The 23,516-nt window shown below is 53.3% G+C and overlaps 1 protein-coding gene across 6 annotated transcripts in view; it reads right to left on the bottom strand.

Annotated features, from left to right (window-relative positions):
• Positions 1-23,516, bottom strand: part of TSPAN9 (tetraspanin 9) — a 205,024-nt gene that overhangs the window by 64,049 nt on the left and 117,459 nt on the right. For 3 of the 6 annotated variants that reach the window (XM_078338463.1, XM_009003420.5, XM_009003421.5), the window contains one exon: positions 19,816-19,895. In XM_078338463.1, coding sequence (XP_078194589.1) covers positions 19,816-19,878 — 63 coding nt within the window. In that variant the 5' untranslated portion in view covers positions 19,879-19,895. Of the gene's footprint in view, positions 1-19,815; positions 20,719-20,988; positions 21,073-21,214; positions 21,320-23,516 lie in introns of those variants that run through there. The other 3 variants (XM_035255476.2, XM_078338464.1, XM_002752224.7) reach the window with 3 other exon arrangements.

The raw sequence follows: 23,516 nt of genomic DNA, 5'->3' as shown, positions 1-23,516 counted from the left end.
TGAGGACCACTGGAGAAAGGGCCTTGCATCAGATATGCTCTTGGCAGGAATGTGGGCTGCAGACCCAGGACACACAGTGAGCCATCTATCACACAGGCCACCTCACACGATCTGATCAGAGTCACCTCTGGACAGCATCCAGAGAAGCAGCCAGGTTTAAGGAACTGAGATGAGGCTGAGAGCCAAGACCCCTGTAAATCCATCCAGATGCAGCCAGGGGTGGCCCATTAGCCTGGCAGGCAGACGGCCTTAGGCCTGGAGATATGTGCTGATAAATGCCCAGGAAGCACTTAGTACTCATCCCTCTGCTACCACCTGGATGAGGTTTCTGAGCCTGCCAGCATCTGCTACTCCTGACTCTGGAAGTACAAGTTATGGACTCAAGACCAACTAGGCCACATCTGCAATGGAGTCAGGGCCCTATGTACAGAAAGTGGGGATCCCCATCCACATGCCCCCCACTCTTCCCAGGGCAGCTGTGGCCACGTCCCTCCCCCTTCCACATGCCAGAAGGACCAAGCCCTGTGCCTTGAGCATACTAAAAGTTCAATCAATGTTTACTGAGAGAATTTTCAGGAAAAGACAATAGAGAACCTGGGTGGGTCTAAGGAAAAGCGTTCATTAACAGAGCACCTGAGGCAGCTGCCCACTTTCTTTCCAATATACTCTCGGCCCGTAGTCCCTAAACAACGTGTTTTACAACATCGAAAGGAAAGCTGTAATTAGGTGTCCAGATATCTCTAAAACTTCTCTTTAAGCTGGGCACGGTGGCTCATACTTGTCATTCTAACACTTTGGAAGGCCAAGGCAGGAGGATTACTTGAGACCAGCCTAAGCAACATAGGGAGACCACATCTCTACAAAAAATTCAAAAATTCTCCGGGCATGGTGATACGTGCCTGTAGTCCCAGCTACTTAGGAGACTGAGGCAGGAGGATCACTTGAGCCCAGGAGTTCAAGGTTGCAGGGAGCTGTGATTATGCCACTAGATTCCGGCCTGAGTGACAGGGTGAGACCCTATTTCAAAAAAAATTTATAAGTAAAAAATAACTTATCTTTAATGCAAAATAAGCTGTTGTGATACGTTGCACAGTCTAGCTATGACAGGGCAAAGACTGTTTCATCCTTGCTTTTGTCTTTCCCAGTATGAGTAGGTATTTGAATGAATAAATGAATAAGGGAAGGAACCAGTAAAGGATAGGGTGCAAAACCTAGTGTCTGGTCCCAAAAAGAGGACTGCCTTAACCACGCCTGCAGTCAGGACAGCCTGAAAGTCTTGCCACCTGCTGATGGTGGCCACCCAGTCTCCCAGTCGCTGTGGCTGCTCTCCCCTCCTCCCCACACCAAGAGCCAGCAGGCTTGCAAAAGGTCAGCCTGATGCTGAGTCTCCAGGGCTGTCCAGTCACAGGGCCGTAAAAGGAGGCTTGAAATATCTCTCTGCATCTTTGGAAAAGAGCAATGGGTGAAGGATGGCCCCAGAGTCAGGAACCACCTCACAGGGAAAGGCCAATGTGCTCCCCATCCAAGATCTAAGATAGGCAGGGCCCTGTCCCCTGAAGGGCAGAACCCAGAAATGGCAGCCCTTCTTGGGCCTGCCTTCCCACCGAGAGCCCTCTATGCTGGGCAGTGTGGTATGCTCTTCCCCAGTGGCACAGGAAACAGGTCTCATGATTGTGAAACAGCCCCAGCCCAGCACACCAGGAACATTCCCAACAGGACAGGCAGCAGGACTAAGCAAGCCTCCAGGCTTGGGTCCTCTAGCAGGTCCCAGGAAAACATATCAATATCAGATTCTTCTGCAGACCTCTCCTATGCCCCTACCTCCCAGCCAATGGCCCAGGTGTAGCAGAATCAACAAAACTTCATCTCTGCCTGCTCCAAAGAAGCATCCCAGTCAACATCTGTGAGCTACGCTGTGCCACAGACTGTGCATGTACCGCTGGAGGGTCAGGAAGGTGAGGCTCAGCCACTAGGGTGCCCACGCATGCACCCTAGACCCATTACAGACATCTTCTAACCCTGAGGGTGCTTTACTCCCAGTGAGAATCCTCGGTCTGTTACCAGGCTGGGATGGTAAAGAGCAAAATAGTGGTTAAGAGCACGGAAGGTTTTGAAATCAGTCAGACAAAAGGTAGCAGAGGTCCAGGGTCAGGGCCAAACGACTAGCCTCTTTGAAGAAACTTCTTAGATCCATGCTCTGAGCCCCACCTTTTTTTTTTTCAAAACAGGTCTCACTCTTGTCGCACAGGCTGGAGTGTAATAACACAACCTCAGCTCACTGAAACCTCCGCCTCCCCGGGTCAAGCGCTTCTCCTGTCTCAGCCCTCTAAGCAGCTGGGACTATAAGCATGTACCACCATGTCCAGCTAATCTTTGTATTTTTAGTAGAGATGGGGTTTCACCACGTTGGCCAGACTAATCTCGAACTCCTAACCTCAGGTGATCTGCCCGCCTCAACCTCCCAAAGTGCTGGGATTACAGGCGTAAGCCACTGCACCCGGCCTCATTCCCTTTTTATTTCCCTTCCACCTTCCCTCCATTTCTCTCTACTCATCTATATTCTCAAATCCCAAAGAAAGATGTACAAACAAATCTTTATAGTCTTCAAAAGATCTCCGTTTGAGAGAGCCGCCTGTCTGACTCTTAGCTCCTGACGCAGGAGGTGTAAGCACCCTCCCTGCATCCTCACAGGTCTACCTTGGGCAGGTGCCTGACCCACACCGGGTGATGGGGGTCGGTACCACAGGGCTGAGCAAACACAGCTCCCTCAGGAGGTGCCACTCAACAGAGACAGGATAATCATGGTGACAAACTAAGGCAAAGGCCACCCTTCCTCGAGTGTTGTGCTAGGACAGTCCCTGTGCATCCCACTCAACAACCGCATGAGGCCAGCTGCATGTCACTGTCACTGTCCACAAAAAGGAACAAAACTGAGCCTAGAGAGGTCGAGCATTCTTGCTAGATCACACAGGCAAGGGTGACAGACACCCATGGCTGCCCAACTTGGAGCTTACACACACGGCCCCCACATCACAGCCACTACACCGTCCCCCCTCCCCCGGCCGCCCAAGGGAGGGAAGGGCCACCTGTAAGCCCTTGTCTCCAGCACGTCGCTCTGCATTTGAGGCCTTCACTTCACAACAACTCAGACACAAAAGAAAACAGACATCCAGCAAGAGTGGCCGGCTGGCTGGCTGAGTGGCCCTGACAGCTGACATGTCCACCACAGTTTTCTGCAACTCCTGACCTCTCTTTGGGGGGCTCTGGCTATATTCCAGGGGATGGATTGCCGGAGGATAAAGGAAGAAGAGAAATATCAGGGTTTTTTTTTAATGACCCAGATTCCAGCCAGATGCATTTGTTATTGGCAGTGGAGAGCCAGCGGGGCTAAGAACACAGGCAGCTGGTGATGTCTTAATCACTGCGGAGAGGAAGGAGGGGGCCCGAGGCACCCAGCCGGACGGGCTCAGCCCCCAGTTCTAGAGTGCTAGCCTTCCTGGTGCCTTCTCCTTCCTTTACCCTTTGCCTTTTTCCTCTCTTCCTCCCCATTCCCAGGTGCTGCTTTTATCTTTTACTCCATCTCTGCCAAGGCCCTCCTCAGAAAGGCAGCTAGCCCCCCAGCACCACCCCCAGCCTACCCTGACACACCTGAGAAGGCCAGGTGTGAAGTCCCCACCATCAGAGCCCCACCCGGATCCCTAGCTAGTCTGGCCAATGCAGGCCCCAGAGATCTCCTCCTGGCCATCCTTTTGAGAGCTCAGTAAGAGGCTTCGAATCTAGTTTAAACATGCAGTCTCAAGGGAGCATCCTAAAAGCACACAATACCCCTCCTTCTCCTTCCTCCCTGATCGCCGCTGCAAACTCAAATCACTCAGTGCTGTGAGCTCATTCCTCATCTGTCCTTTTTTCCCTGCCCTGAGGAACTTGGGGATGGTGGGAGACACAGAACACCTCATTCTACTGAAAAGACAGCCGAAACAAAGCCTAGAGAAAACCAGGGCCCATGGAAAAAGTGGGGGCTGAGCACAGAACACAGGTACCCACATCCAAAATCTGTGCACATCCCATATTGCCCTGCCAAGGAGCATGGCTATGCCATTCCAGTAGGTATCATCATCCCATGCAAAACTCAGCTGGCCCCAACACACCCACCACACACCACACAATGAGCTGAAACCTCTTCATACAGTGTTTCAGTTGCTCCTTGAACCCAGCTAGAAAGTAGATCAACCCATTTTACAGATGAGAAGGTCAAGGCTCTAAAAGTTAAGCATCTTGCTCTGCACTGTACACTCAGGATGTGATGACACCGAGAAGCAAGCTCACCTGTCCCTAGAACGCGCACTCTTTCCCCGTATTACGTCTCACTTTCCAGACCAGGCCAGAGAAGCCGTGGAAGCAGGGGAGACAGAGGTGATCAGATGCTGGGTGAAGGGGTAAAGGGGTTCAGGCAGCAGACAGCTGAAGCCAGGGGGGTTTAGTCCCTGCGGGTTCTGGTCTTCTCCCCATCTCAAAGGAAAAAGTCTCTTAATTTCCTGGGGAAAGTGAAAGGGAGTGATATGGTCTGGGGTGACTCAACTCCCTCCTCTCCAAGAACAAGCCATCTGCCCAAACAGGGCCCTCAGTGCTGCCTCAGTGACGCCTCAGTGACACAGGGCCTCTGGACATCAGAGACCCAGCAGGACAGAAGGAAAGGAGTGGCTCGTTCCCAACAACACCAGGCAGGATCTTTCCAGATGACATTTCTATAGCTAGACAGATGTCAGAGAAGCTGGGGTGTCCCTGACCACCTCCCTTGTCGGTCACCTAGAGTGCAAAATCTAAGCCCAACCCCAGCCAACTCAGGGGACATTGCCATCAGAGACCCCAGGCTGCTATGCCTCAGCCCCTGGAATCCAAGGTCTGGGCATGAGCCCCAGGGGCAGGTGGAAGGCTCAGCTCCTCAGCTATCTCCTAAATACAGTGACGTGAAGAGAACTCAGCAGGGAAAGCACCATGAATAGCAGCCTGGGAACACCAAAGAAGGGGAAAGAGGAGAAAAAATAACTCCGGTAAATTAAGCAGCAGGGCAACAGAAGCAGCAGGGCAACAGGCAGCCCTCCGAGTGGTCTCTCAGCCAGCCTGCCCCTTCTCATCTCCTCTCCAGCTCTTCCTCCCACCGCAGTTCAGTGGGCCCTTGGGGTGGTGGCCTGGCCTAGACCTTCACCAGAACCCAGGGAGCCTGTGACGAGCCCGGGAGAAGAATCCTCAGAGCCCACTCACGGCCTTGGGGATCTGTGTCTGAAGGCTGGGGATGGGGGTTTTGGCCAAGGATGGGGGCCTTCTCCCCAGGGTGCCTGCAGAGAACAAAGCCCACATGTGCTTTTTTGGGAAGCAGGGAAAGGCAGCAGGTGACACCTTAGGGATCTACATGGCTGTATCTGGAAGCCAGAACCACCTGGGACAAATGGGCCTAGGGCCACTAGGGGTTCCGATGGGTTCCAATTCAGCCCTACAGGCACTGTGCCTAGTGTGACCTGGACACCAGACCCATCATCTTCTCTCTGTATAAGCCTCCCCACTGAGGAGATGTGTTTGAGAAGATCCTTGCATGCTTTGAGATGGGACAAAATCCTGGTGAAAGGGAGCTTGATGCTGGAGAAGCTCCGCCTATCCTCCCAAGCCCCACCTCCAGAACACCAACGACTCTGACCAGCGAGTGCCCAGTGTGAGCTTGGACACTCGGGGGGAGCAAACACGATGTGGACCTGGGGCCACGTGGGCATGTCTGAGCAACTCCAAAACCTACTCCCGCATCTGCATGGTCCCAGCAGAAGCCATCTGGCTGCTTACTCAGTAGTCACAGGATGATCCGGCTGAGAGCCCCACGGGCAGATAGCCCAACCAAGCAAATCTGTCCAACTCCTGCCAATCACAGCACAGGCTCCCCAGCTCCCAGAGGGCCCAGGGCTGGGGTGGGGTGGGGTGGGGATGGGGAGGCCCTGAGCACGGATTGAGGTTACTTCCCAGCCTAGGACTCCAGGAGGGAGCAGAGACCACAGCAACTGAGAAGGAAGCAGGGTGACCAGGGATAACGGATCAACCGCTGGGAATATGGAGCCACGTCCCTGTGATTCCAGGACACGCAGGTTTTCTGTGCTCATCCCTGTAAGTCCCCAGACAGAAGAAATGAGCCTGAGCAAGCCAGACGGAGAGGTCCCGGTAGAATGTGCTCTGGACCAACGTATGTTCTCCACTCTGATACAGGCTGTGCCCGGCCCACCATGGAGCCTGGGGACAGCAGCAAAGGGCAGCTGGAGGGACAGGAGGAGCCCCTCCCACCCCCACGCTTCCCAGACAGCCCACGAGTGGGGTTCCCCAGGTGTCAGACGCTTGATGCCTTGGCAGACAACTGCAGGAGCCAGCAACAGGACTTGGGGCTGCCTGGTGGAGAAATTCCCCAGAGAACAAACCATTGCACAGTGTTGGGGCCCTCTAGGAAGGTGGAGAGCTGGGTCAGAAACAGACACGCAGAGCAACAGGAAGTCACAAAAGGAAAAACAAGGCCGCGATCCCGATTCCAATCAGCCGAACCCCACCTAGGTCTCAGAGTGCTTTCAGGATCACCATCCCATTGTATCCCACTGACAAGTCTCCCAGGTTGGCCAGGCAAGTTTGATTCCACCTTACAGAGGAGATGCTGAAGTGAAAGATCCTCCCAGGGAGGAAATGGCAGAGCGGCAGGGGAGCCCAGGCCTTCTCACAGCCAGCCATGTCCTGGGCAGGTGGTGCACGGACGCACCCTAAATGTGTGCAGTACTTCCCAGTTTACAGCACCCACCCTTCTCTTGGTTTGGATTCTCACAACCGCCAGAGAAGCAGGTAGGACAGGTTCTTGAGTCCACATCCAAGGTAAAGCATCCCTGGCTTTGAGGCAAGAGTTTAACAGGGCACTTGGGGGAAGGCGGGGGAAGGGCGCATGTTTGTGTTCTAAAGGGGTGGCAGGTGGGAGAGCAGGCCAGGGTCCAGGGAGGAGTGAGGTGGGCCATCAGGGGCTGCCCTGAGTAGAAGGACACAGTGAAGAGGGGAGAGCCAGGTAAGAGGCAGTGCAGCGCCAGGGAACAGCACTGAAGACTTGTTGGCAGGGGGAGTGGGGGAAGGAGGAATAAACGGAGCACTCTTACTAATGACGATCGCTGGAGGGAGGAATTGGAACAATCGTAATTAAGGCTTCTAACAATAGGAAGGGAGCCGAGACAGTTCCGTGTGTCAAACAGGGTGCAGAGCTTCTCCCCGGCGTAGTGAGGGTGCTTAATACAGCAGCCCGCCCCCTCATTACCTGTTTAGCAGGCGTGAAGGCCCTCCCCTGCACGGGGGAGGGTGCATTCAAATCAACTTACTGCTGTGGCTGTGGCCCCATCTCCTGCCCAGGCCCAGAAACCACTTCCATTTCTTCCTACTCTGAAGCAGGAAATGGAGTAACAGGGAAGATTCACTCCCCAGCACTAAGCAAGAACAGAGGTCTGAGGTGGCAAATCCAACATGGGTGCTTCCAGCCTGGAACCCAGAGCTTCTGCCCCGACCCAGCCCCACAGCGGGCAGCTGCTCACTCCAGGCTGTGAGCTCCAGGCATGGCAAAAGCTAGGGCAGCGCTGCCCAGGCAGTGAGTTCCAGCAAACTGAGCGTGCACGCAGCCGGGTCAGGTGGTCCCCTCACTGGGCCTCAGTGTCCCCACCTATGAGACAGAAGAAACTCATAGCTGGTCCATCACTCTACCAACACTACCATGAGGATAAGGAAGATAACGTATCTCAATAATCATCAGCTCCTTCAAAACACAAAAGAAACATATACAACCACAGAATGTCAGGGCCTGAAGGGCACTCAGAGATGAGCTGGTCCAGGTCTATCATTCTCCAGATGTGGAAACTGAGGCCCAGAGAGGGAAGTAGCTTGCCTAGGGTCACACGGCTAGTTAGCAAGCATGCCGGGGACTAAAACTGAGGTCTCTGGGACCAATTCCCTGCTCTTTTCCACTCTGCCACGTTGATCCCAGATACAAGTGAGTGCTAACTGGCTGCATCTTCTAAGAAAAGCTGCACACCTGCACTTCTAGGAGTGGGGAGGAAATGCAGGATGTGTGGTCAGGCACCCCAGGATCCCACAGGCTGAGGGTAGCTGCCCAGCCCAGCCCCTCCCTGCTCCAGGTTGTGAGAAGTCTCCATTTAGGTGGGAAGACAGAAAACTAATCGGCAATGCCGAGAATCTTGTCAATATTCCTCCCACGGCCCTCTACAGAGTGGCTTTTGTGAAACATGCACTTTTCAGATTCCCCTCCTCCCAGCCGGCAGGCTGAGAAAGGGGCAGGTGAAGGGGGGCTAGAAGGGGGAGAGAGGGGGCTTCATTGCAGCTCTCTTCAGCTGCCATAAATGGGAACAAATTGAGCACCTCGTGCACTCAGCTCCTCTTCTGACTGCATCAGTGTTCCTCCCTCCTCCCTTGCTCTCTCCTGAGGGTTCCCCAACCTCCTCCCCAAACGGGCCTCTGCGCCCCAGGGATTGGTCACGATGAGTGTCCTAAATGGCTCAGACATCACAGAGCTCCTGCCCAGAGCCCAGGCTTATCAGCCTGACAAGCTGTCGCTCTGATTTGGGTCCAATGAGCCCTTGCCAACAAGCGGGGGAAGCCCCCCTTGAGAGGGCAGGGGGCAGAGTGAGGCTTCAAAACACACACGCCCTCACTGTATGGAGAACAGAAGGCACAGGATTCTCACGGCCAGCAACTGCTGTTTCCTTAGAGACCCCTGCAGACATACTCCCCAGGTCGCCTGCCCAGCCACTGTCCCATTTCTCCAGACCTTCCCTCACCTGGCGTTCTTTAATGCCCTTCCCCACGTGATCCAAAGTGCCATTGCTAAAAGGGGTCTTCTGCAGCCAGCACATGGCTCTACCCAAGCAATTCCTTGCACTCCACACATACGTTCAACACCCTTTGCATTAGCCCCTTTCTCTGGCTTCCAATACCACCATGTTTTTCCTGCCTCCCCTTCCTCCAGCCTCTCCACTCCCTACGCTTGTCCACAGCCCCTTCACCGGCTAGGCCTCCTCCCATGTTGTACATCTTCCATCCTCCAGATCCTCAAGCCCTCTCCTTTTCATCCTTCTCATAGTCCCTGGAGAGCCTGCCTCCTCTACAAAGCCTGTTCTGATCAGAAGACAAATGGCAGGTGCTGGACATGAACACAGACACTCGGCCCCCCTTGCTAAGCAAGAGCACTGAGCACCATACCTGGTGCTCACCCCTGACCTGCATCCACTAGAAGGCTAGCTGGCTCCTCCACCCTCTTGTCTCTGGGTGCCCCATTCACTCATCAGGTCTGCAGTGTGTGTGTACAAGTGTTCAGCTGAACCCTGGGGGAGGGTGGCAAAGCATGATAGATAAGAAGTCTCTAGGCTAGGTGCAGTGGCTCACACCTATAATCCCAGCACTTTGGGAGGCCAAGGCAGGAGGATTACTTAAGGCCAAGAGTTCAAGACCAGCCTGGACAATACAGTGAGACCCTGTTTCTACAAAAAATTAAAATAAAACATAAAAAGAAGGTTTTATACATAAGGTTTATAAAACCTTCATGAAACTTTACAGAAAGACATTAAATATGGTGAACTATACCATGTTAATGAATAGAAATAGAGAAGTAGAATACTATCCATATTTATAATAGAAATATAAAGATAACCCAGTCACAATGGCTCATGCCTGTAATCCCAGCACTTTGGGAAGCCAAGGCAGGAAGATCACTTGAGGTGAGGAGTTCAAGACCAGCCTGGCCAACATAGCAAAATCCCATCTCCAATAAAAATACAAAAATTAGCCAGGAGTGGTGGTGCATGCCTGTAATCCCAGCCACTCCAGAGGCTGAGTCGTAAGACTCACTTGAACCCAAGGGTAAGAGGTTGCAATGAGCTGAGATCGCGCCACCACACTCCAGCCTGGGTAACAAAGAAAGACTCTATCTCAAAAAATAAAAGAAAGAAAAACAAAGATGGCAATTTTCCCCAAGGTGATGAATTAATTCAATGACAGGCCAACCAAACTATCAAAAGGGTTTGGGGGAAGAGAGGCTGGCTGGTTGGATGACTGATCTTTGGTGAAACAAGACAAACATTCCAAAATGTATGCAAAAGAACGAAGGGCCAAGAACAGCCAAAATCCTGTTGAAAAAGCATAAGATGAAAGGATTTGCCCTGCCAGATATTGAGACTTACTGTGAAGTTGTAGTAATGAAGACAGTGTGGCACCAGGACAGACAGAGAGTCCAGTGGGAAGACCCAGGCATGTATGGAGACACAGGAGGCAGTAGAGGTTAGGGGAAAGGTGGACTAGTTAATCAATGCAGCTATGGAGGAAAAATCAGAGCCGTAGCTTATACACAAATATAAATTCCAAATACATTAATGATTTAAAATGAAAAGAAAAGCTTTCAGAAATCAGTCTAGGAACTCATCTTCAGTCATTTACTCATTCACTGAACCATTTGCAGGCACTGATTATGTTGCGACAAGCACTGTCCACCCACCAGGCTGTAAAGATGAAGCAGGGCTCAGTGGTTCATCTGTAATCCCAGCATGTTGGAAGGCTGAGGCAGGAGGACTGCTTGAGCCCAGGAGGTTGAGACCAGCCTGGCAACATAGCGAAACTCTATCTCTACAAAAAATACAAAAATTCGCTGGGCATGGTAGCATGCGCCTGTGGTTTGAGCTACTCAGGAGGCTGATGTGGAAGGATCGCTGAGCCTAGGAAGTCAAGGCTGCAGTGAGACATGATTGTGCCACTGCACTCCAGCCTTGGTGACAGGAGTGAGACTCGGCCTCAAAAGGAAAAAAAAAAAGGCATCCATGAAATAGCATGTATTTCTTAAGTACATAAAAAGTACACTCTAACAAAGAAGAGACTGAAAATTTGACTATATTACAATAAAGAATCTCTGTTTACCAAGACCTCATGAAGAAACTGAAAAGACAAACTATAAACTGGAAGCTGCATACTGTGTTTGCAACACATTTAATTAACAACAAATTCGTCTTCAAAACATAAATACAACTCCTAAAAATTGTTAGAAAAAATGCAATTAAAGGCCGGGCATGGTGGCTCACGCCAGTAATCCCAGCACTCTGGGAGGCCAAAGCAGGTGGATCATGAGGTCAAGAGATCTAGACCATCCTGGCCAACATGGTGAAACCCCGTCTCTACTAAAAATACAAAAAATTAGCTGGGCATGGTGGCACATGCCTGTAATCCCAGCTACTCAGGAGGCTGAGGCAGGAGAATTGCCTGAACCCAGGAGGCGGAGGTTGCAGTGAGCCGAGGTCACGCCACTGCACTCCAGCCTGGTGATAAGAGTGAGACTCTGCCTCAAAAAAAATGCAACTAAATAGAAAAATGGACCAAAACAAACAGGCATTCACAGAAGATGAAAGAATGGCTAAGTAACATAGGAAAAGATGTCCACTAGTAATCAGAGAAATGCAAATTAAAACCATTATAATGTAGCATTTTACAACCACTGTACTGGAGGAGAATGCCAAAAACAATTTCCCATTGGCTTTCCGCTGGTGGAAACAGCCACTGATGCATCCTCACTGGAAAACAATCTGGCATTATCTAGGAAAGGTGGCACGTACATATCCTGAAGCTCCACAGTGCCATTACACTCCTCCTATATATCTAGAGCCGTGCTCCTCAAAGTGTGGTCCATGGAAATCTTTCATGCTTAGAAACTTTTTCTAGCAATCTGACATTGCCAGAACACCCCAGCACACCATCAGCTGACTCATTCACGTACAGCTGAGCTCGTCAGGTGAGTCACATGTGCTCTGAGCTGTGTACTGATCACGTGCAGCAGGACCACCTCTGAGAACTGGAAACTTAAAAGATGGTCCTCCACCACAGATACTTCCAGAAGCACTGTCCTAAAGAAATGCTTGCACGTGTACAACAGAAAACTTATACAAGAATCTTTACAGAAGTGTTGTTTAGAAAAAAGACGAAATAACCCAAATGTTCATCACCAGAAGAATATACTGAAGCATGTTCACGTAGTGAAATACTACAGACCAGTGAAAAGGTGTGCACTATGGCCACAACTGTCAACATGCATGAATCCAGAAACATAATGCTGAACTTTTAAAAGTACATTCAGAATTATTCTGTTTATCAAAAGTTTAAAAATCAGCCAAACTAAATGACACAGTGTTTAAGAATGCCGATATATGTGGAGTACGCGTCACATAAGATCAAGGAGAATGGTGCCCTCTTGGGAGAAACCGGGGATCACAGAGGCTCAGGGTATAGAAAGTGCTCTATTTCAGAAGCTAGGCACTGGGAAGAGGTTTGGCTTATGACTTTTTTAAGTACATGAATTTACATATGATGTATTTTGCAACTGTCACTTATTTTAGGTGACAGTGTTTGTGGCAGAGAAAGTTACCTGGACCTGCAGCTCTGTGTTATATGTCCTGGTCAGCCCAGGTCACAAGCCAAGCTGCCCAGCAGAGTCCAACATCCACCAAAGGGCCCACCGGGTCCCCACAGTGACCACCAGCCCAGCTGGCTGGGTCCAGGACCCACTCATCACCCCTACGACAAAGGGAGGCAGAAGAAGCATGTGGGGTGGCCCCTTCTGGGAGGCCCGGCAGTGTGTGTAGAATGTGGCAGGTGCAACTGCAGGCCTCGCAGTCAGAGACCACGTCCTCCTCCACTTCCTCTCTCCTACCTATACCTTTCATTCCAACAAACCTCACTGGCCCTCCCAGCTGCCCCAATTCTCCCATATACCCCAAAGGCCCAAAGACATTCAGAACAATCCCCAGCCCAAGAGACACCTGGGGCTCCTCCCACGGCTCCAGCGCCCTGCCTGGCATTGTCATCCCAGTGGTCCATGCTCCAGCCCGTGGGCACCTAACTGCCTATTCATACACTCTCACTGTGGAACCACAGTAATACTAACCACAGCTCCTGTGCGGGAAGTCCGAGATGCCAGGCAGCCTGCTGAGCGGCACACCTGCATCGTGCACACAGCACCTCCTGCAGGGCTCAGCATGGCCCTGTAGGAGAGGTGCTACTGTCCAAGGTGAGGAAATCCAGACACCAAGAGGTTAAGGAACGCCTTCAAAACAGAGCTCTCACTTCTGGAGGCGCCCACTCAGGAGGGGCTCCATCCATGTAAAAGCTGCTGGGCTGACGTGAATGTCCACCCTAGTGGACGTTAAGAACCCCTGGAGTGGAAAGAAACCTCCCTGAAAGCAGGGCCCTGTTCTTCTTCTCCTTGGCCAGTCACCCACTCCCTCCAGCCACTAAAAACAGGTCTCCCTGCGTGGTCCTGATGCAGTAAGCTAGCCACAGCTTTTCCTGCCTAAAGGTTTCTCCAGTTCTCCTGGGAGCCTTCAAAGTTTGCTGGGGCACGAAGGAGAGGAGGTAGACCCCGTTTGAATCAAACCAGGGACTCACTAAGTGAGAACAGGTTTCCGATCTCCCCTGGAGTCCCATGGCTGGTTAGATAAGAGTCGAGTTAGAAGCCACATCTTGACCTTGTGCTGCTCCCCCGCCTGACTGCATGCCATTTTTAACATCCCGCCAGGATCGGACCCCAACCCCCCACCACTTCTGCTGGCAGATTAGCTTTCAAATGTGAGCAGGGACAAAGCTGGCTCAGAAGACTTAACTCTGCCCGATGGGTTTAGCTCGGCTTCAAAGCTTCCTAACTGGAACCAAATAAACGGGCATATCACAGCTGGAAGGGAGAGGCCGGAAAGAGGAGGGGGGAACAGAGGCATCTCTCTAAAGCTGGATTACCTACAGCGACAGCTTGAGCCCGAGTGACACAGCAAGACCTGTCACGGTGGTCTCTGCCAGAAAAACAGAACTCTGTCCTAGGAGACCTGAAACCCACTGAAGAGCACCCCGGGCACTGCTGCACACCTTCCCACAGGCTAGCGCCCCCCGACCTCAGAACCCACTCCAAACTCTCCACCCCCAGAAGCTGCTCCTGAAGGGCGTCACCCAGACTGGCATGACCCTTTGTTTCTCTGGGTTCAGCCCATTTCATGTGTCCGAGAGGTGCAGCCTCCCCCTTGGGCTGCTAGCTCTCCCCTGGCATTGGCTCTCGATCAACGTGTTCTCTCTTCCTTCCCTTCTCCCTGCCTTGGACCCCCCCAGTCTCATCTAATCAGCAAACTCCTATTCATCCTTCAAAACCCAGGTGTCACTCACTCTACCCTCCTATCTCTATGTCTTGTCTCTATTAAGCAGTATTAATTACTCCGTTAAGGAGCTCTATTAAGCAGCTACTGCTCAGAACTGTGATTATCTGATTATGTGTCTGACTTCACACAACTCTGAGCAGCTCAAGGGCCTGGCTTACAGCAGGTGCTCAACTAGCCACAGAGCATCCGCCAGCATCCCGGAAAAAACAGGCCACAGGATTCACAAATTCTTTTTTTGCAAACTAAGGAAAAAAAAAAAAAAGGCAGGCTCTTTTTTTCTCACCTCTCTTTGTGATGGGAATAAACACTTTAGAGCAGGTGAGTCAGAAAGCAGTCATGTGGGCGTAGAGGGGAGGAGAGGACAGTCAGGCCAGCAGGGCTCTGGGTGCAGGCCTGCTGCTGCCTCACCCTAGAATGCTCTCACCTCTCCTTTGGCATCTCTGTGTTCAAATGTTCAGTGCAGGACGAGCCAGATGACCTCTCGATTCCACGACTTCCTGGCACGAGGAAACTGATCTGCCCTGTGCGAGCCCAGTCAGCCCCTGTTCTCCCCAACTGGAGGCTCCTGTGCACGGAGCGGGCATTCAGTAAATAGTTGTGGCATGAGTGAATGGACTCAATTGGGACCCCAACACCCTGATAAGCCACAGAAGGCCTCAGGCCACAGAGCCTGCCACCAGGTTCAGCCAAGGGCAGCCAGGCAGGCGCATAGAGGCAGGAGCAAGGGAGGCAGAGGCCTCTCCATTTGGGGACGAGACCAGAGGGTGTCTTCTGTGCTTTTCAGGGATGAGGGCAGAGGGCTCAGTAGCCCTCTCCTCATACTAGAGAGGGCCGCTTACCCTGTTTAAACTGGGACTTTCTCTTCTCTACCCACCTCCTCCCTACCCGCTCCTGATTGACACCAATGCTGGCACTGACAAGATTTAAAAATAGATATTAAGACAAGGAAGTTTAATTTTTAATGCTGTGGAAAGGAAGTGAACACAGAGCTGGCATTCCCTCACGGCCACATTCCAGGGGTCTCAGGGTATCTGCCAGGCCCCACACCTGTCCCCCTTCCCCGAGCAGAAGCAGGCCTGACCCACCCTGAAGATCTGCTTGTTGCAGCCCTCTAGGAAGAACTCCTGAACCCCTCACACCTGAGCACTCTGGGGAGGTCCTAAGTGCCTCGTGCTGCCCAGGTTAGCCTGCGTCTCCTCTGCCTGGAGAGGCCAGGTGAAGCCAGGTCTGAACCTGAGCTCCCTGCTGGGACCTGTGAGCCCGCTCACTACTTCTATTCTCAGACGGAAGGCATCCACAGACTCCTTATGACACTCCAGGCCACCCGACACTGACCTTGCACAGACCCCAGGCCAAGCCCCCAGAGGCACTCATGACATGGCCAAGCCAGTACTGAGTATGTGCCAGCAACCGCCGGAAAGCCCGACCACGCTGCCTGTACCCAAAGGCAGCAAGCATCTGAAGGGCCTGACCTCACTTAAGGGACTTTAATCAGGGCCCCATCAGCACTCGGCCCGGGGCCACCCTGCACCAACCTTTCCCCTGCTCCAGCAGGCTGGCTGAACACGACCTCCTCAGCTAATTAGCCTTCATTAAGGGAGCGATCCACAAGGAATAGGCTTTCCAATGGGCCAGAATGTCACTGCTCTGCCAGCCATAATTTAAAGTGATGCGGCAGCTCTGCTGGCAAGAATGAGAAGTGACCATTATCCTGAGTAGCAATTATGCCAGCGGCCCCAGCCCCGCCCCAACCCCTCCAAGACAGGAACTTGATTTGGGTTGGGAAGAGCTGGGCAGGGTCAGGACTTGCTGACCCAGGAAGGGGACACTTGACCCCAGCATTCAGAGGTCCCTTTTCCAGCCCACCCCTATACTCTCTTCTCTACTCACAGTTTGAAGCTCTGAGCCTCCTTTGCCCTCTGGGAGGGGCTTAGAATCATTTAATCTCTACTTGGAGTATTCTACCATATGGCCCTGGGAGGACCCTGGCATGGGGCTGTTTGAGGAAAATGCCCAGATGGTGTCCACTGCCAGGAGAACCATCTCCTGGGTGGGTGTGCTTATTAGGGAACAGGACCCTCAGTATGGAGAAACTTTTGTCCCAATTCAAGCCTCCTATTCCCTATCCACTAAGAAGCCAGCATTGCCTTTTGCCCTGAGTCGGGGCAGGAGATGCAGAAGACAAACAGGAGAGGGGACTCAGTCAGAAGTGACCATGGACTCCCTCTCCTCTACCCTCACCTTGCTGCTCTCCTGGAGGCCCCAGATTCCCACAGTGCACTGGGCTGCCAACAGGACTAGCACTGTCTGGTTGAAGTCACAGTGTCAGGAGCAGACCTGGGCCCCCACCAGCAGGCAGGCGCCCAGCAGTCCGTAAGGCACCTGCCCTTTTCTTAATAAGGAGGAGGACCATGGGCTGCATGGCTCCACCTCCCAGCCTGCCCCCAGTGATGTCACCCAGCCCTCCCCAATACTAGTACCCTAGAAGCTCCACCCAGTGGTAAGGAACCAAGCAGGCCCAGGAGGGGTTGTAGCATACAACAGCTGCACCTCTCCTCCACGTGGAATCCTCCCAAGCGCTCAGAGGCAGGGGGGTGTGGCAGCTTCGGTGAGTTTGGAGAAATACCAGGTAGGCTCCGGGATCTATGGAAAGAGCTCTGTCTATTGATTACAAGCCTCAGGTTCAACTCTAATGCTTCAGAAAAGCCTCCTTTTTGGATCTGAGCCACGAGATTCTAAGTTAATGCTACAGAATTCCTAACAATTGCTCCCAGTCCCAAAGGGCTGGGCTTGACCCACCCCTGCATGCTCCCCCTGGCCCCCTGCACAAGACAGCAGCGGAGGCCTCCCAGGGACCCTGACTCATCAACACCCCACCTGCCTTTGAGGTTTTCCCTTCCCATTCAGCTCCATCCTCTGCTCCTTCCCCAGTATCAGGTCAAGCACCAGCCTGCAGGAAGTCTTCATCTGAGTGGAGCACAATGCCTACCACCCCCAAATCCTGGCTGACACTCTGCTGCACCTGCTCCTCCGCCTCCCAAAAAACATCGTGGCAAACACGCTTACACATAAGCATGCACTTCTCTTCTGCTAAATTCCCCATCTTACCTAAGGTCTATGTCTTATTTCATCATCTCATTTGCTACTGGCATATAAGAAGTGGATCTTTGAGATTCTATTTTTTCCAGCTGATGGCATGTCATGGGAATTCTGAAAATATTAAGTAATCAGAAAAGTCTGAACGCAGGCGAGAACAACTCCTTGCCTGGTAAGAAAGTGTAATCTGTACCTTCTAATTAGGAAGAGACAGCAAGTTCTCTCACTATCAACCATAAGGAAAAAATATTTCACCAACGAGCTCATTAACCTCTGCCAAGCTTTTAAGGGTAGATGGGAAGAATCGCTTGTCATTCCATAGCTGCGGTGCTAGGAGAGCCTTTATCAGAGGCAAGTGTGAGATCTAACTTCTCTTCCCCATCAAGTGGAACTCGGGAATCACCACCACATAACAACACATGGATTTACAGCTCTGGCCCTTCATGCATTCACTCACAAACATATAACGAGGGCCTACTATGTGCAGGGTACCGATCACTGTACTAGCTCATAAGGAGGTCCCCAAACCACATTGGGCTCATCCTGGAGAAGAAAGGCACCTCAGGCAGTTATACCAACTCCAGCCAGCAGGTGGCAGGGTGGGGGTGGGGAGGAGAGAGAGCCGCTGAGTGAGGTTACAGGCCCCAGGGTCTTCCTAATAAGGCTTAATATAGGCAGGATGGGGTGAAACAGAAAGGTTAAGTTGAGACTACAAAAAAGAGCAGAGACAGAAGCAGCTGTGAACAATGAAAAGGACAGATTCGTGTGAGTCCAAAGGCATCGGAGAGGCACACACCAGTACTTGGCTGACAGATGCTGGCAGATGGGTCACAGGACCGGGAGGCACTTGCCCACAAGGCACCCAGAGACATTCCAGGGGTGCTCACCACCAGAAAAAGAAATGAGACTATCTGCCCCAGCTTCCATAAAACTCTAGGCATATGACAGGTTACAGCCTAATGGGGTGGCTGGAGGGCCCAGCCCATAGTGACAACTGGGGGAATCCAACTCAAGTCATCTCAGACGAGTCTCCTTGGAAAAGAAACCCAAGCCCCAGGTGCGGGAGGGGACTTCTCTCCCCAAGAGAGAAGATGAGGATGGCTGCCCCACACCCCAGATGGCATGTAACTAGTGAGGTGAGGACAGTGAGGGAGATCATCATGACAGCCCTGTTGGACTGGAAAGGAAGGCCAGTACTTCCAGGACCAAGTGATTGGCCCAAGGTCACACAAGAAGCTAATGCAGAACCAAGACTAGAGCCCAGTCTTCTTTCCTCCCAGCCCTATGGGGACAGTTACCCCCTCCAAGCACACCCCCACTCTAAAAAGTTTTTCAGCTCATGTGGACCACTCCACACAAAAGCTGAACGCCTCTTCAGCACGACTGTTTCTTCCCAACTTCACTCTGAATGACTTTCTCCTGCCCCCAATGCTGCTCCTGGACCGCTGGCAGCTGACAGCCTCCAGTGGGCAGGACAGAGTCTGGGGCAGAGTCAAACATCTGTGCTATGTCAGGACTTGGGTGAAGAAAGGCAGAGATGGCAGTTGGGATAAAGGAACAATTCAAGATGAATTTAGGAAGTTTTCAAATTTTCCTAACTAGTATTTCTTATGCACATGCAGGTATGTGCGCACAGCCTCCAGAGTCACACGGAGGACAGAGAACAATTCCCAGCTGCCCTACCCATTCATACCTTCTCCAGAAAAGTGCCTCTCACCAAGGACAGGGGCACCCTGCTTATCTCCCTTTGTCCCTTCCGGTCACTGGGGCTCCCAGAACCTGGGAGCACGTGGCTGGCCAGCTCCCTGCCCAGTCCACTGCAGTCCCTCAAAAGCAGCAGGCAGCCACCCGATAGCAGCATGCCCCCTCCTTTCCCACCCAGACCCCAAGCCGGAGGCATATCTGAGGGCTAGCAAACAGGTCCATCGGCTTGGGACAGGGGCTTCTCCTCGTTTTCCTGGGATTCACTGAAAGGAGTGAGACGATGTGGCTGCTATACCCCGCCCCCCTCCAACCCACTCCCATAAAATGCTGCAGATTGTATTCTTTGCGCATTCAGGAGGAATACAAGAAGAAACTCAGAAAGACATTCTCACTGTGCCTACTTCCAACTCAGTCTCCCAGCTGTTAAAAAATCTGACCCACAGCCATTACTGCAGGCTGCCCAGTGGGAGGCACTTCCAGCACGGGTTTTCTTGTAGGGGAAGGAGGTGGTGCCAAACTTTGCAAGCCTCCTAGGAGTCGAGCAAATCTCTCCTGGAAGACAGGCAAGCCGGAGCCCCCATTCAGCCACCAAAGAGAGGGAGAAAGGAAGAGAAAGGTGCATGAAAGGGGGGCGGGGGCAATTTTTTAAAAAGCACACTTACCACTGTGCAGAGAGCAGAGCAATGCAGCACCGAGGAGGGAGAGGGTTTTCGCGCTACGGTAAGCAAAGAGGAGGGGGAAGAAGGCAAAGGGAGAGAGAAATGGAAGGACTTACCCAGAATATCAAATTGAAGAGGAACATCATGTACTTCAAGCAGCAGAGGCAGCCCCTGGCCATGTTGCACTTCTTAAATTCTAGGAGGAACACAAAGGACAGGTCCAGGTAAAACACCACATACTTGCTGCCTTTGGGTGCATTGTACTTGTCAGTCTTAACGCCGGCCTCGGCGCGGCTCTGGCCCCGGGAGCCCGCCGTGCCGTAGAAGGCGCCGGCCGTGAAGCCGCGTCCGAATGGGCGGCCGGAGGTGGACGGCTTGGCAAAGTCCGAGTCCTTGCTGTCCAAAGATGGACTCCGGTGGATCGAAGAATCCTCGCTACTCGACTTCTCCATGCTCGCGGCGTTCCCGGGGGGCGCGAGGGGCGGGGGGCATCGCTCCCAGAATGGGACGGAGGGGGCGCCCAAGTCGGGCGCGGGCTGCAGGCGGGCCGGCGGAGCCTTGCACGCCCCCTCTCTGCACCGGGGCGCACTCACTGCCGAACCCCGCGCCCAGGGGCCGCTGCCTCAGACGGCGCCCCGCTCCTGGCCGGCTGGCCCAGGAGGGCTCTGCGGCGCGGCGCGGCTCTCTGCGCGCTAGCGAACGATCCCCGGGAACCGGCTCGCCCTCGTAACTCGGCGTGTTTGGGGAGGCTGCAATTTGATTTCTCTGTCCAGTGCGTCAGCTCGCCTCCGGGCGTTCCACACGAGGCAGAAGGGCACCGGGATCCAGGCACCCAGGCACACCTCTCCCAGCCCAGCCCAGCCACAGCACTGAGCCCCCACCACTTGGCCGGCGCTCCGCCTCCTCTCGTTCTGCGACTTGGCGGAGCTGCCACCGGCCTTGGGCTGCCCCGGAGCACGGCAGGCAGTGCGGAGGGATCCGCCGCAGCTGCAACCGCTGGGCTTTCCCTGCGAAATCCCGGCCCGGCCCCGACACTCGACTCTGAAATTGCCTGGAGCCCCCTCCCCGGGCCCTCGGCCCCGCCCCCTGCTTTGCATTCGACCAATGGGCGCGAGGCCTTTCCGGCCCCGCTGGGGAGCCACCCCCTCCCCAATGACACACTATCTTTAATGGGATTAGCGTTCTGCTATGTGCCTAAACAAGTGCCCCGGAGCCCTCGCTAAATGTCAAGGGCTCTGCAGCTGGGGGGTGAACCAGAACCTTCAACGGAAAGCGCTGGTCTCTTTTACCCGAGCAAGGGAACGGCGAGAGGAGGAGGATGGCTGAAGGTACCCAAGGCCAGAGCAAGCCAGAGAAAAGGTCTGGGGAGAAAGACTGGAGCGGGACAGAAGCGCTGCCACTGTCGAGCTGGCCGCCGCCCCCTAAGCACGTGGGAGCCTGTCCGGCCAGGGCATGCGGCCTCCCAGATAGACCTACACACACTCACTCACACACACACCCCATGCCTTTACACACGTGGGTCCGGCTAGGGTGCACAGGGAGAAGGGACCGCAGGAGAGGCGCGAGGTATCGGAAAGCGCTGGGGGCCTTAGCAGGGTGCGCGCCGCCCTCCCCGCCCCCTCGGCGCGCACGCACGGGCGCGCACACTCGAGGCTCGGCCAGGCTCCTGCAGCTGCGCGAACCCCTGCCCCCGCGTTCTTGGTTGGGACGCTGCATCGGCTGGAACCCGGGCCAGGCTGACAGAGGCAGGTGGACAAAGCGGGGTCCTGCCTTGCCCTTCCTCACCCGGCCTGTTCCAACAGTGATGTAGGGGTGCCCCTGGCCACTGTCTGGGTGCTCTCCCCTTAAGGTCAAAGAAACAGCGGGAGGAATGCTTTCGCTCGGGTCTTGGGAACATCCTACCGTAGAACCCTGAAACTGGGCGGCCTCCCTTGGGCTGGTGCAGATGTCTGCATTGCCGACCAGAGCACCACACTTTGCAAATGATGATTAGAAGACTTGCGGGTGGGAAGCCCACCTCCCTTTTCTGCTACCCTTCCAGTCGCTCAGGAAGAGAGTGCTGAGAGCTCCGGAGGGCAGGAGCCACATTTTTCCAGATTCTGTAACTCCAGCCCTTAACACTGGGCTTGGCCTCTGGGGGGCGCTCAACAGGGATGACTGGATGGAAGAACTCATGCCCTACCTGGGGCCGTGGGTGTGAAAAGTCCTCTCTGGATCCCAGCAGGCATTTATGTCACAGCTAGAGCTATGTGCTAAGCCCTGGGCCAGGCCCTTGAAGAAACAGATAGGAGAAGTGGGGCTCCCTGCCCTTCAGGCAGCCACAATCCAGTTAGGAAGACAGGAGAGCATTAATCACCAAGGCAGCACAGATGGGCAGACACAGCTACCACAACAGGCATGGCCATAGTGTGAGGGGAACATTAATTCCAGCCAGTGGGACTTCCAGACCCTCATCACAGAGCTGTTGTGATGACCTATGCTGGTGGTGACCTGTGCTAGTGAGCCTGCAGCCTCACTGGCTCCCCGGCAGGCTCGCCTCCTAGAGCTGAGAGCTCTCCCATTCTGAGTACAGCTCCCCTACTTGAAAGGAACCTGCAGAGCCCCTTCCCAATTCAGATGGGGAGCCCAGCAATAAAACCTAGTGTGTATTATGGCCACCAGCAGCTACTCTCTCTGGGTTTGGCACAGCAGTCCCACCGATGCAGTCTGCAGATGAAGGGGCAGATGTCTAGTCGCCTCCTGATGTAAGTAGCACCAGGGCCGCCTGACTGGCATGGCTAATGCCTTTTGTCCTCTGCAGCCTCACCTGGCCACTCCTGCGGGGCCGATGGCTCACAATATTACTTCTTTGATGCAGGGATAGATCATTTACCAGCTGGACTGGGAGTCAAGAGACCTGTTTTTCACTTGGAACCCTTTTTAGCTGTGTGATCAAGAGCAAGGCAGTTTGCCTTTCTGAGCTCCCATTTCCTCTTCTTTAACATGGGGATTAAAAGAGCCTACCCCCTGGAGGTGCTACAAGCATAAAGTGAGCTGGTGGATGTGAGAAAAGTCTGAGGACGTGAGACTGAACAAATCAGAGGGGCTGATCTTACCAGACTCAGGTGGGGACCTGGTGTCATGGACGGCCCTCCCAGGCTGGCCCCCTCTACTTCCTAACCCTTTTACATCTCTTCTCCTCAGCTCACACCCTGTCCAGGCAGAATAGTTTCCTCATTGTCCCTGGATCTGTCCACCTTCAATTCTGATTATAAATGAATTTGTGCCACTAGGCCACTTCCTCAGAAGTTCGAGGGTCTTGGAGTTGGTGGCGGGGGGGGGGGGGGGAGGAATCCCCAGCAGGTAGGGGGGAAACAACAGGCAGGTAAGAGAGGAAGAGGAGGCTGAATGAAGCTTTTCTGCTCCCTCTGGTCACACTTGTCAAAAGGGCACTGAAGTCACACCTGTCAGTCCCTGAGCAAAGCTGCAGTGAAGTCCTATCAGGGCACCCAACTTAGTCATCAGAATCATAAAAGCAACTTTGATGTATAAGTCCTTCTATCCCCCAGGGACCAAGCTTCCCACAAAGTCACTCACTCACTCTTCATGACAACCCTATAAGATAGGTATAGGCTATTAACCACCCCCCTAATTTTACAGAAAAGAAAACTGATTTCACATCCCATGCTCCACACTCTCTTGGACTCTAAACATAGTTTCTGCCCTTGAGAATCTTCCAGGCTAACAGACTTTTAAAGCACAATGAGGAACGTGAAATGCCATGTCCTGGTGTGAGGTCATTAGATAAAAGGACCCTGAGTAAGGGGCAGTGCCCCTG

This window comes from Callithrix jacchus, chromosome 9 (assembly GCF_049354715.1).
Source record: "Callithrix jacchus isolate 240 chromosome 9, calJac240_pri, whole genome shotgun sequence".
NCBI lineage: Eukaryota > Metazoa > Chordata > Mammalia > Primates > Cebidae > Callithrix > Callithrix jacchus.
This window is presented reverse-complemented; position numbering and strand designations above follow the sequence as displayed.